At 42.2% G+C, this 13,749-nt stretch overlaps 5 protein-coding genes across 6 annotated transcripts in view; 3 read left to right on the forward strand and 2 right to left on the reverse strand.

Moving 5' to 3' along the window:
- Positions 1–13,749, reverse strand: part of LOC120893256 (neurobeachin-like protein 1) — a 64,182-nt gene that overhangs the window by 12,511 nt on the left and 37,922 nt on the right. The gene's annotated exons all lie outside the window — the stretch shown is intronic.
- LOC120893273 (larval cuticle protein A2B-like) lies at positions 96–1,179 on the reverse strand. The gene is made up of 3 exons (XM_040295069.1): positions 839–1,179; positions 559–760; positions 96–402 (listed from the first exon to the last, which is right to left on the reverse strand). Exons 1-3 carry the CDS (start codon positions 842–844, stop codon positions 224–226), a joined length of 387 nt encoding a protein of 128 aa, XP_040151003.1. The 5' UTR covers positions 845–1,179; the 3' UTR covers positions 96–223.
- On the forward strand, positions 5,002–6,186 carry LOC120893270 (larval cuticle protein A2B-like). Its single transcript, XM_040295066.1, has 3 exons — positions 5,002–5,127; positions 5,230–5,418; positions 5,498–6,186. Exons 1-3 carry the CDS (start codon positions 5,116–5,118, stop codon positions 5,783–5,785), a joined length of 489 nt encoding a protein of 162 aa, XP_040151000.1. The 5' UTR covers positions 5,002–5,115; the 3' UTR covers positions 5,786–6,186.
- On the forward strand, positions 8,254–9,536 carry LOC120893264 (larval cuticle protein A2B-like). The gene is made up of 3 exons (XM_040295059.1): positions 8,254–8,383; positions 8,487–8,768; positions 8,848–9,536. The coding sequence occupies exons 1-3, from the start codon at positions 8,372–8,374 to the stop codon at positions 9,133–9,135; spliced, it is 582 nt and encodes a 193-aa protein (XP_040150993.1). The 5' UTR covers positions 8,254–8,371; the 3' UTR covers positions 9,136–9,536.
- On the forward strand, positions 12,135–13,396 carry LOC120893267 (larval cuticle protein A2B-like). Its single transcript, XM_040295062.1, has 3 exons — positions 12,135–12,264; positions 12,368–12,628; positions 12,708–13,396. Exons 1-3 carry the CDS (start codon positions 12,253–12,255, stop codon positions 12,993–12,995), a joined length of 561 nt encoding a protein of 186 aa, XP_040150996.1. The 5' UTR covers positions 12,135–12,252; the 3' UTR covers positions 12,996–13,396.

Consider the following 13,749-nt stretch of genomic DNA (forward strand, 5'->3'; position numbering starts at 1 on the left):
GCAACTTTCGTTCCGATGGCCGAGACAACCTTGAGAGCATGGCAAATTGCCGACGTAAATGTTTACGAATAAACGAACAAACCATTCTGCATGGCTACTTTTGCTGGTAATAACATTGGGTACGTTTATTTTATTTCAGTCTATACACAACACAACAAACAACGATGGCTAACGCAAATCGAGCTAAATTATCCTACATTAGACGTTCATCTTACTGGAACGCTTAGCCTAACACTCGGGCCACGGGAGCCGGTGCAAGGATGGCCGGACCGGCCGCTACCGGCACGACTGCCTTCGGTACGAGCGGACCACGCTGTACGACGGCATTGAACCCATTGACGGGATCGGCAGTGTAGAAGACCGTACGCAGCGTGCCGTCTGGTTCGACCAGCGAGTAAGAGCCTGCACGATTTAGAAAGAACGGGAGAGATTGGTGATTAGAATTTAAAAAGAAAAACCACCACTTCAAGCACCACGCGTACGATCTGCTCGAACAAACGCGATCGAGCCAATCCGAAGCCATCGAGCGGCGTGCAAGCCATTCGAGCAGTTGCATACCTCGTACGATGTCGCCATCTCGCGTCTCTTGCTGGCTTTTGCTATCGCCCGTCAGAGCGTCCTGCACGTTGTACGCATAGGTGTACTGCGGCAGCGGATCGTAGTTGGTGCTAACGGCTACGGCCGGTGCCACTGGAACGACGGCACCATGCGCTCCGAACATAGCCACTGCTGCACTGAGCGAAGCGACGAACACGAAGAACTGCAAGCAAGCAACAAGTTTCGGTTGTCAGAATTGAACGGAAGTTAAATGCGTGTTCTCTTCGCACTTGCCACTTACCTTCATTTTGAAATGTGTGTTTTGTTGTTTGTTACGATTCCACAAACAGCACAAGGAAGTAGACTGCACTGGGTAATGTTTGAAATGGTTTTGATACCCTCGGTACCATCGGACAATGGTTTATAAAGCAAACATTACATCAACTCCCTCCGCCGTATCGTCCGCTTTATGACGTATCGTTTTTAATAAGGTGACATGCACATGCCCGTCCACCCCCTGCTGCTGCTACTGCTGAAAATCAATCAGACCACCAACTACAGTCAAAACTACGATGCGCCCCACTTAACCGCTGATGGGTTCATAATAATGCGATTAAAAATTCACAACGTCAACCGGCTAACCGATTTCGGGTCGGCCAGCCAAGCAGTGGAGCACTTTGCATCGATAACCACGTAGAGTGACCGCCCTGAGGAAGCAGTAGGGCTCCGCCCAGCACCGAGCAAATTAATTCGGGCAACATTTGACCAGCAACAGCAACAGCCACTTAGTATATGCTGAAGCAAAAGGGGACACATTACCAGACATACGTTTTGGGCCATCTTTTCCTTCCTCACTGTATGTTGCATAAGAAGACGAATGAAACGCGACACACACACACACGCATGACGCACTTTCGGGCCACCGGCACAAAAGTGAAACCTGGTGCAATATGGAACATGGTCGGATGTAGGAACCGCGCACAGGATTAGCTGATCGGTTTGTTGCATAACTGCAGTGTAATCGATCGTCTATAAGCGCAATTCACTGCGGGTGATTCACATCACAGCAAGTGCGGATGTTCTGTAAATGGATGTAATGTGGAAGTAACGGCGGTGCTAATTGAAGGTTATGCTTTGGGGTCAAAGTCAAAGCCAATCTTAATGAGCTAAACTGTCTTTTGTTCCGGAGAAATGTTACCACAAGAACACAGACCCGTATAAATAGCAAAATTTAAAAAATGCAGTTTTCTTTTTCTTCGCTTTTCTTGCGAAAAAATGCACCATAAAAAAAGAAATAAGTTCTAGTTGTTTATTAAATGTTTTTTTTTTTGAAAATCCCCTGACATTTACGTTCGTAAATCAACTGCTTTTTTTATTAAATTTTACGAATAAGCAGTTTTCAGGCAAAGTATGGTTTACAGTGCGTGGCAGTAATATATGAAAAAAATACAAAAAATAGAGAAAAGCTTGTAAAAAGTATCACATAAAACTAAAATGCGTAACAGTTAATTTATAACGCACTGGTACTAAAAAAGACAACTGGATTTAATGGGTTTTGTCGGGTTCGTCGCCTTACTGGGCATTGAATATTAATGATCACTATATGTCACAAACTAAAATATTCAACGTTTGATTGGCTAAAGCCACATCAAAAGGGATATTTAGTTGCATAGTTTTACTTTTATGCCTACAGTAATGTATCAAATTTCATGTATATTATGCATTCTGTTTCTTCTTTTTGGCGTAACAACCTAAGCGGTCATATTCCTCGCGGGTTCCTACACTGTTATTTACCAAGGAACCGGATAGTTGACCCTTAGTACGGGAGGACGGTACGCGTGGAAATCGAACTCGTTAGGCCGTGAAAGTACGCCGAGTTAAAGAGTCCATTACAAACATTTACAAGCAACAATGCAGTAACACTTTAACCTACCTTGGCTATCACGTACGATACGCGGTTATGTTTCCTAACAGGATTTTTAATACCCACTAAGAGTAAATTACAAGTATTTGCATCCCAGCAAAATGCAACCAATAAAATGATCTGGCAATCAAAGTGTTAATAAATAAATTTCCCCCAAATGCGGTTCTAGGCGTAGTGCGAGGCGTAGTGTTCGCTCGTGTAATTGCCCATGTACTTAGCCACTTGCTCAGAACATACGCGAGTGACGGGCAACCGCGTATGCGCAAACGACCTTGTGCGCGATCAATGTGACCCAAATATAATACGCACCGTGCTTGGGGCTGACCCGCGCTACTGTGCTGGAGCAGCAAGGGTCTCTGTTTTAAGCATGCTCTATATTGCATCAGATAAATGCGATCGAGCGCCGAACTGACCTGCATCAAACAACCGATTGTGCAATATCGATTAAATGCGCTGCGAAGTTCGCGAAGGGAGCAATAACGGAGCACGTGAAATGCTGAAAGTACCCGTGGGTGGTGTGCTTGTTGTGGTGTAAATGTTGTTTCAGTTCCTTACGTAGTTTACTCGCTTTTTTTGTACGCATGCGATAAATAATATAGAAAGAGCTTTTTGGTTGTATTTTTACGAGATTTTACGAGAGAAATGACCCCTCCTTTAGGTTTATTGGGTTATCTGGTACATGCACACCTACCTATTCACTGAATGCTGAATTTATTTTCCACAAAACGTTACGCATTATGCTACAATTCATAGCCCTTTGCGGTTTAACTTGACCGAGCCCGGAGCGGCTAGTTATTGTGTGAAGTAAGAGGGGGGTATTTGTAACAATTATCGATGCCAAGTGACATTCAAGCTCACCGAAGTGATCAACGTTATGCCGGCGGCGGTTTGTGACACACAACTATGTTGCATTTTGTTATAATAAACTTGAAGACTTCGCGCCGGACTAGTTCATCTGAGGGTATGCATTTAATACGTGGATCATACAAGAGAGGGTGTTAGAGGCAAGAAAAGGGGACACATAAATTGTCGTACCTTTGTTGCCGCTCGGAGGGAGCTTCGCGCTTAGTGTTAAATTCATATGACGACGGAGGAGAGGTTATTTTTCATTCATTTTTTTCTCTCTAGAATACCTTAAGGAGACGTTTGGAAGCCGGTCTCTGCAATTCCTTCGAAAGGTCATTTTAATCCGTCGGACGAACTTGATGCCATACTCGCGCGAACCAAAATCTGCACTCAGCTCGGTTGCTCTATCATTGTTTGCAAGGCAGTGCACCGAAAGAGAGAGGCTGGCGCAGAGAGTAATGATTCGCTACGGCGACCTCTACCACGCCCTAGTGCAGACGTGTTAGCACGTTCAAGTATGTGGTACACATAACTGCGGAGATGCATTTGAGGCGACTTTGCGCTGGATCACAGTAAGAAACTCCATGTATGGTTTCCACTAATAAATGGTTCCACACAGCAAAAACTAATCATCCTATTAATAATGATCATGATTTTAGAACAACTTAGTATAATTTTTGACGGTCGGAATGAAGTCTATCCTTTTCTTAAAAATATTTTATACACTAAAATTCAAATACAACAGTGGTCTAATGCAGTTGAAGTCTATTAAAAAAATAATGTTTGAAAATATTTATAAAATTGATTCACGCTCACTTTTGCCTCGTTAATGGTTCTATAATAATTAGAATAAAATATTTGATCGTATATTTTGCAATAAAAAAGATGTTAAAGAAATCTCTTTAAATCGACTGCCGAATATAATTAAGCAAGAATGGTTCCATATAAATAGATCGACCAATTTCCGCTAAAATATCAAGCATCCTAATGCATATCCGGTATGAGGTATAACTCAATAAACCTCATTTACCCCATGCACGTGAACCGGCATTGCGGCATGACATCATAAAGGATGCAATAACTTATCGCCCTTCCGACCTGATCTAACCTGATCGCGAACTAATCACTATCAGGGTGGTTACAGCATCGTGGGCCTGTTCACTGCCAGCAGCTAGGGCCGGTTTGTAAGACAGCTTGACCCTGCACAGTGAAGATCATGAATGCAATCCACACAAACACACGCATAACCTACCCCCCGTACCCTAAGGTGGATTTGAGCGCAAAAAGGATAGGCCGAAGTTGATGAAGCATTGTCTCAATTACCCTACCCATTGCATTGTACTTGTCTATTGCCGACTAATAACACCAGCTGCCCGTTTGACCCGGCGGCAAAGGAAACAGCATGCGTGACGTTAAACGCATGCGCGTATCGCACACATACACCCTAACCCTCTGTCAACCAGTTGCATGCATCAGCCGATCGACAAACTGCATCAACCCAGTGCGCCAGATCACCTGTGTCGCCGCGCGTGGCGTGGAAAGGAAAAAAGCTGTACGCTCTTTCTGTTTCTTTCACCCAACCACTCCATCACGACACACGACTGCGCGTTGGCGAAAAATGCGAAAAAAAATTCTTTCTCGAGCAACACGAGATCGCTCTTGTTCGGTAAGGAATGACTTCGGAATCGTTCAGCGATCGCAACTAATGCTAGCGATTTCGATATAAAAACTCACCGATACCCTCGAAACCGTATCACAATCTCTTTATTCGTCTAGCAAGAGCACAGCAGCAGCTAGCAACACAAAAAATGGCATTCAAAGTAAGTGTCTCTGCCAGGATCGTAAAGTGGAGCACACGCACCGGCTGCTCAACTGGATAGGATTTTACTGAGACACTCCTGTTTTTCGTGCTTCACTTACAGTTCGCCGTCTTCGCCGCCATTGTGGCCGTCGCTAACGCCGTCGCCATCGGATACCCTGCCCCGTTGGGAGCTTACCACGCTCCTCTGGGAGCTTACCCGGCTGTGGCCAAGGTTGCCGCCCCGGTTGTTGCCAAGGTTGCCGATGACTATGACCCCAACCCGCAGTACAGCTACAGCTACCACATTGCCGTAAGTGGTCCAGCCCCATTCATCTAAAGCTTGAACCAAAATTCCTAACAATCCTTTGGATCCTTGCAATCTCTTACAGGATGCTCTGACCGGCGACAACAAGGAGCAGCAGGAGTCTCGCTCGGGAGATGTTGTGACTGGCTCGTACTCGCTGGTTGAGCCTGATGGCACCCGCCGTGTCGTTGAGTACACTGCCGATCCCGTCAACGGATTCAACGCCGTCGTCCACCGTGAGCCGCTGGCCGTCAAGGCTGTCGCCCCTGTTGCCAAGATCGCTGCTCCGCTGGCCTACCCCGCCGTCGCCAAGGTTGCTGCCCCGTACGCTCCTTACGGATACCCAGCCTACGGCAAGGCCATCCTTGGTTAAGCCCTGTACACCATCCCTAGACATAATCGCGGAACTGTTCTTAAGTCCAGTGCCTAATGCCTGCGCCTCTTGAAGTCATTAGTTAACGTCTTCCTTTATTTATTTTCCTTACTTTATTTCTTCCTTCTTGATTGCGATTGTGCTTCTCACAAACGCTGTTGCTAAGCTCTGTTAGCGATCCTTTTCCATCGTTCTTGAAACTAAACTTTCTATTTTGTCGATGATTTTTGTACATATGTAATGCCAATACTGCTGCTATAGACGAAATGAATGCAATTTCGCTCTACAGACATGTGATTTGACTGTGTGACAAGATGTGTGAAACTATTGTTGTTGCTGTGCAAGTAGGAGTCGTCGGTTGACGAGCTGAAGAAAATAAAAGCAATTTCTACAAAAGAATACATAACAGTTCTTAAAATGTTTTTTTTCATTTTCCATCCTTTGATTGAACATTACCAAAAATAAAGGCAAATTTTGACTACAGTGTGCTCGAAATGGCTAGCGCATATATGATTGGATTTTTGAACTGAAGTATGGCGAAGCACAGCTGTCTATTGGTTCTCACGTAGAAAGACGATACACGCAGATGTAGAATACTATTTTATATTTTTAATTAAATAAATGAGGTTCAAACATTCTTAAAAACGAGTTTTCCAGGAAAGCCTAAAATGTCCTAATATTTAATAACTGCCAAATATTGTAATAAAAACACAACAGTTTCAAACATAATCCCAAAAATAGTTCGAACACTTATGACTCAGGAATAAGATGTTCTTTTTTATATGTATCATTAATTGTTTTATTTGATTTGAACCGGATTCAAATAATTATTCACAAAATGTTGTTAAAAACTATCAAATATTTCAACTAAATGACATGAGGGATTTTTTCGTCAACATGATTTTTTGATAAAAAAAACGTGTAGCACATCAAGTGAGCGAAATTTAAAATCATTGCACATTGCGCACATGTACAAAAACTTAAATATTAATTTACTGCTGGTTAACGCCAAATATATTTATAATAGATGCGTAACCTCAAATAAAATAAAAAAAAATCTCATTTTTATCGTAAACTTTGTGGAATATGAACCGCCAAAGTACCTTTAAAAAAAAAGTGGTATATTTTCACGAAATCGCACCATTTTTTTTAAAATGTTTATGATTTTACTCGCTTCGACTGATGAGTAGTACATCGAATGAAAGATTAAACATTTTCCTATGTTTTTTTCCGTTGAAAATGGCTGCGACCATCCGCGACCCCGAAAAATATTGTTTTTTATTCTAAAAAAGAGCGCCAGCGAAAAGTGGTTTAGGAGACGATAATATCATCTTTCAAGATTTTGCCAGCTAATCCAAGATGCTGGAAAACTTGTTCGATTCGTTATGAATAAATGCTCTGATTGCGGCACTTTGCTTGAACGGTACGTGGGACATTGTAATTTAAGGTCATGAATGCGGCATATTTTCTAGATCAAACGCGATTTGAAAAATCGAAAAAATGTAACACAGGCATTCATGTATGTTCGACAGCACCGGGTATCATTAATAGTCACACTAAATACATCAAATGAAGAAAAACCGCGATAGAATGCAATGAACGTTGCTCACATTGTGCATTGTGGTGAAATGTTTGACAATTGTTAGGAGACACTTCATAAGCAATGAATAACGCGATATATATCGAATGTTGATAAAAAACCCAAATTAAACCATTATGATGCATTGGGGACTCTAAAATTCTTCCATTTAGAAGGCCATATTTCATACATTTACGAAGACTTACTACTTCACTACACTCCTTGACTTTCAAATTCGAAATTTAAACCAACATTTATGAAGATCCTAAGCTAAGCGTAAGAAGTCCCCGCTGTCACACATACAGAACATAGCATAACTAAAACTAACACAAAAACTGCATAGGAAGTAAACAAATCAATTCAAATAATGCAACATAGAACATAAAACTACTATTTTACTACATTAACCAATTGCAAATTAATCGCATGTTGCACATAAAACGTATTTCATGCTATGTTGCATCATAGAAATATTAAAGAATACTACATATCGAATGTATCAGCGAAAAACAAATGCGAAGTTAAATCTCGATTGATAAAATAACAATACAATCATCTATTATGATGACTATTCTTGGCAATGAATTTAGTTATCTCTAATAAGATTTTTATGTTTGATACGGATTTGAAGTCTACTATATAACACTTATAAATTATTCCCATTGATTAAACATTAAATTTATTTCCATTGAAATTCTTTATCCGCTGTATGAGAACGGAACGTTCACAAGCATTTTCACATTTCCATTGATCCCCCTTTCGTTATTCTACGCTGAAAGGCAATGACGAAAAGCCCTAGCGAAACTAGTTCTGAGGTGGGTTGATCGGGCGCTACTACTCCAACCCGCCAAGCGTTAGCTATCGTTGGCAAAGTCGTTGGAAAGTGGCCACGCATTTCGATATAAAAACCCGCCGATACCTTCGAAACCGTATCACAATCACTTCATTCGTCTAGCAAGAACACAGCAGCGGCCTAACCGTAGCTAGCACAACACTAAACACCTAAAATGGCATTCAAAGTAAGTGTCTTTGCCAGGATCAGCGGAGAGGGCACGCTTACCCGGCCAGTCACGTGAATAAGATTTTACTGAGACACTCCCTTTTCACGCGATTCTTTTACAGTTCGCCGTCTTCGCTGCCATCGTGGCCGTCGCCAGCGCCGTCGCCATCCACCCATCTCCGTTGGGAGCTTACCATGCTCCGCTCGGAGCATACCATGCTCCTCTGGGAGCTTACCACGCTCCGCTCGGAGCCTACCATGCTCCGCTCGGAGCCTACCATGCTCCTCTGGGAGCTTACCCTGCTGTGGCCAAGGTCGCTGCTCCTCTGGCCGTCGCTAAGGTTGCTGCTCCGTACGCTGAATACGATGCCAATCCTCAGTACAGCTACAGCTATGCCGTTGCCGTGAGTATTCTAGCCTCCCAAAGCCTAAGACTACCACTATCCCTGTACTAACAATCCGTCCGTCTGCTCCGTTCGACAGGATGCCGTGACTGGAGACAACAAGAACCAGCAGGAGTCCCGCTCCGGAGATGTTGTGACTGGATCCTACTCGCTGGTTGAGCCCGATGGCACCCGTCGTACTGTTGAGTACAACGCTGACCCCATCAACGGATTCAACGCCGTCGTCCACCGTGAGCCGCTGGCCGTCAAGGCTGTCGCCCCAATTGCCAAGTACGCTGCCCCGCTGGCCTACCCCGCCGTCGCCAAGGTTGCTGCCCCGTACGCTCCTTACGGATACCCAGCCTACGGCAAGGCCATCCTTGGTTAAGCCCTGTACACCATCCCTAGACATAATCGCGGAACTGTTCTTAAGTCCAGTGCCTAATGCCTGCGCCTCTTGAAGTCATTAGTTAACGTCTTCCTTTATTTATTTTCCTTACTTTATTTCTTCCTTCTTGATTGCGATTGTGCTTCTCACAAACGCTGTTGCTAAGCTCTGTTAGCGATCCTTTTCCATCGTTCTTGAAACTAAACTTTCTATCTTGTCAATGATTTTTGTACATATGTAAAGCCAATACTGCTGCTATAGACGAAATGAATGCAATTTCGCTCTACAGACATGTGATTTGACTGTGTGACAAGATGTGTGAAACTATTGTTGTTGCTGTGCAAGTAGGAGTCGTCGGTTGACGAGCTGAAGAAAATAAAAGCAATTTCTACAAAAGAATACATAACAGTTCTTCATATGTTTCTTCATTTTCGTTTTTTCCCACTCATAGTTGACGCACTATTGTAAGTGCAAGACTAGATGAATTCCTTATACAAGGTTACAGTAGCATATACGTTTGAAATTTCTTGCCTTGTGGTCAAAACTGTTTGCATAGGCTAGGGTTTTCCTAGCCAATTTCTAATGTTTTACATGCGTTACATTAAATTTCAATTCTTTCGTATGATTTTCAATACATCACAAAGTACTGCCAAACTTAATTCAGCTTATGATGTGTTGAAAATCATGCGAAAGAACTGACAAATATTTGTGATGTAAATACAACTTTTGACATCTGCTGAAAACATCTCACAAGCATTGAAAAATTTTGTTGACATGGGAACTTGGCTTGGAAATTCCTTGTATGTTTGTGCATTGAATAAACGAGGTAGGTTTCAAACATAATTTAATACGAGTGGAGAAGAAGAAAAACGCGTTTTTTAATGCACTTAAAACAGCAATGTGAACTATCTGAACTCAAATTGTATCGCTGGGCGTTGTTAACTGTGCTAACGAAAATAATGCGGATAAATATGCTATGTTAATTGCACGAAATACTAGCGTTTGACATATGTTGTAAACACAGCTTGTTCCGATTTTCCTCTGGAACTATTAGGCGCCAGCAACGGGTGAGATGAACTGGCCACCGACACAATAAACGATTCCTTTCCCTAGTATTTCTACCAACGTCTACTAACCACGCGTTTGTACCGTGCTCTGTCGGGAATCACGGGAGATAACACCCGCAGATCGAATTTATCGTTAATTATTATTGACGATAATCAAACAGATGTGGAACCATTAAGCTAATGTACGTTAAATGTCTTTCACCGCCCTTCTTGACTACTGTCTTACTGTTTTTGACATCCTATTTCAAAATTCAAACCAACATTCTTGAAGAAAATCAAGGCCATACTTAGCCAAACGAGTAGTTCATGCTATCAGTAAGAAAGAAAATTCATTCTTATTACATATTTCTAAATCCTCATAAAAATATTAAAGTTTACTACAAATCGAATGTATCAGTGAAAAACAAATGCCAAGTTAAATCTCGATTAATAAAATAATAATGCAATAACTAGTATGATGACTATTACCGTTTGCATCAAATACTTTTTTCAAAGATTGTTATCTTAACACGAGCTAACGAAACGTTAATTGTACTTTCAATAATAAACTAGCTACATTGCTGCGTTAGCTTGGCCGGGAGGTCTATGCAATCAAACAGGTAATATGGGAAACATAAACAAACATAACAGAAAGCAAAAACCGCGTCCACTGGCTCCGCAGCGGCAGGCAATAACGCTAAAACTCAATTCGATCATTTCAAGCAAATTTCGGCTAAATTGCAATTTGATACCCTAATACGAGAACCAGTCCAACATCCCTCAGCTGCGTCCCATCATTTTCTAGGCGAACCTGATGCAAAAGCTCTACTCCAACAATTTTTTTGCGAAGTCTGAGGAGGAACTGATAGAAATCGAAGTTGGGTAATTGGCCAATTGTTGCACACCACCCAATTATTGCACACTACGTATAATTTGTCGTTTTTCCAAATGTTAATAAAACTTTAAGGGAGTATTTTTCCATAAAAATTTACCATTTCTGCTGCATATTTCACTATTTTATTTTTTCAAAGAGTTCATTTTTTGCTTTTTTAAACGCAGGTGAAAATATTTCGACTTATTTCGATCAAAACGAATGGATTTCTTAGCTCAATCGCTATGAATTTTGTCTTACAAAATGATGTTTATTTTGACGTGCGGCAGCAGGTACAAGTTTTATACTTATTTTGTAGAGTTTCAGCTTGAACAAATGACATTCGAGCAATGTAAGAGCGTTGCGTATTGCCCTAAACACTATTCGACTGAAATGGCACCAGTTTAGGGATTTTTTTCGTCGGTTTCAGTGTATTTGAAAGTGTGCAATAATTGGGTTTTAAGTGTGCAACATAATTTTGAGTTTTTGTAAGAGTGCAACAATTGTATTTTTGAATTAAAAAAAAACAGTATTTCTTGACATTATTCATAAATCTGCCTAACATTTTTGTTATTGTTGAAACAATAATGATTTATACTAGACACGCATAACATGCATATTGTGATTTCATCCATCTCAAACATTTAAAATAAGTTGGCTATGCTCTTAAGCGTGCAACAATTGAAAAAACACCCTTAGTTTTCTCTTCTTTCTCTTTTTTTTGTACCGCCAGCCGAAAAACATATTTTTTTATGCAAACGTTATTACGTTTCCATCTCTAATCTCTCTTCTTATGTTTGATACAGAGATTTTAAGTCTTCTATATTACACTTATAAATTATTTTTATTGATTATACATTAAACTTATTTCCATTGAAATCCTTTATCCGGTGTACTACCGTATAATTGCGGAACGTTCACAAGCATTTTCACATTTCCATTGATCCCCCTTTCGTTATTCTACGCTGAAAGGCAATGACGAAAAGCCCTAGCGAAACTAGTTCTGAGGTGGGTTGATCGGGCGCTACTACTCCAACCCGCCAAGCGTTAGCTATCGTTGGCAAAGTCGTTGGAAAGTGGCCACGCATTTCGATATAAAAACCCGCCGATACCTTCGAAACCGTATCACAATCACTTCATTCGTCTAGCAAGAACACAGCAGCGGCCTAACCGTAGCTAGCACAACACTAAACACCTAAAATGGCATTCAAAGTAAGTGTCTTTGCCAGGATCAGCGGAGAGGGCACGCTTACCCGGCCAGTCACGTGAATAAGATTTTACTGAGACACTCCCTTTTCACGCGATTCTTTTACAGTTCGCCGTCTTCGCCGCCATCGTGGCCGTCGCCAGCGCCGTCGCCATCCACCCCTCCCCGTTGGGAGCTTACCACGCTCCGCTCGGAGCCTACCACGCTCCTCTGGGAGCCTACCATGCTCCGCTCGGAGCATACCATGCTCCTCTGGGAGCTTACCCTGCTGTGGCCAAGGTCGCTGCTCCTCTGGCCGTCGCTAAGGTTGCTGCTCCGTACGCTGAATACGATGCCAATCCTCAGTACAGCTACAGCTATGCCGTTGCCGTGAGTATTCTAGCCTCCCAAAGCCTAAGACTACCACTATCCCTGTACTAACAATCCGTCCGTCTGCTCCGTTCGACAGGATGCCGTGACTGGAGACAACAAGAACCAGCAGGAGTCCCGCTCCGGAGATGTTGTGACTGGATCCTACTCGCTGGTTGAGCCCGATGGCACCCGTCGTACTGTTGAGTACAACGCTGACCCCATCAACGGATTCAACGCCGTCGTCCACCGTGAGCCGCTGGCCGTCAAGGCTGTCGCCCCAATTGCCAAGTACGCTGCCCCGCTGGCCTACCCCGCCGTCGCCAAGGTTGCTGCCCCGTACGCTCCTTACGGATACCCAGCCTACGGCAAGGCCATCCTTGGTTAAGCCATGTACACCATCCCTAGACATAATCGCGGAACTGTTCTTAAGTCCAGTGCCTAATGCCTGCGCCTCTTGAAGTCATTAGTTAACGTCTTTCTTTATTTATTTTCCTTACTTTATTTCTTCCTTCTCGATTGACTCTGTACTTCTTGCAAACGCTGTTGCTACGCTCTGTTAGCGATCTTTTTCCGTTTTTCTTAAAACTAATCTTTCTATCTTGTCGATGATTTTTGTACATATGTAATGCCAATACTGCTGCTATAGACCAAATGAATGCAATTTCGGTCTACAGACATGTGATTTGACTGTGTGACAAGATGTGTGAAACTATTATTGTTGCTGTGCAAGTAGGAGTCGTCGGTTGACGAGCTGAAGAAAATAAAAGCAATTTCTACAAAAGAATACAAAACAGTTGTTCATATGTTTCCATCCGTTAATTCAATGTTACCATTAACAATGATAATTTGTAGTTTGCTCGAAACGACGATATTTGATTAGAATTTTAATCGTACGGCCAAACGATGTACAGTATACAGCGAAATGAACTAGTTGACAGGCGAAATATCTGTCAGGAAGCGCATCACAGCCACCAGGTAATGTGCAATGTAAACAAATAACGTGTACAAATTCGCAACTTTTCGTAAATTTGATGTGTTTTATAGTAAAAATGGTTGTGATTGCGAAGAAACATATTCCAATTGTTAAAATATTCAGAAATTAACCTTCCTAACACTTTAAATCCATTAAAACACACCTG

The sequence above is a fragment of the Anopheles arabiensis genome, chromosome 2 (genome assembly GCF_016920715.1).
Source record: "Anopheles arabiensis isolate DONGOLA chromosome 2, AaraD3, whole genome shotgun sequence".
In the NCBI taxonomy this organism is placed as follows: domain Eukaryota; kingdom Metazoa; phylum Arthropoda; class Insecta; order Diptera; family Culicidae; genus Anopheles; species Anopheles arabiensis.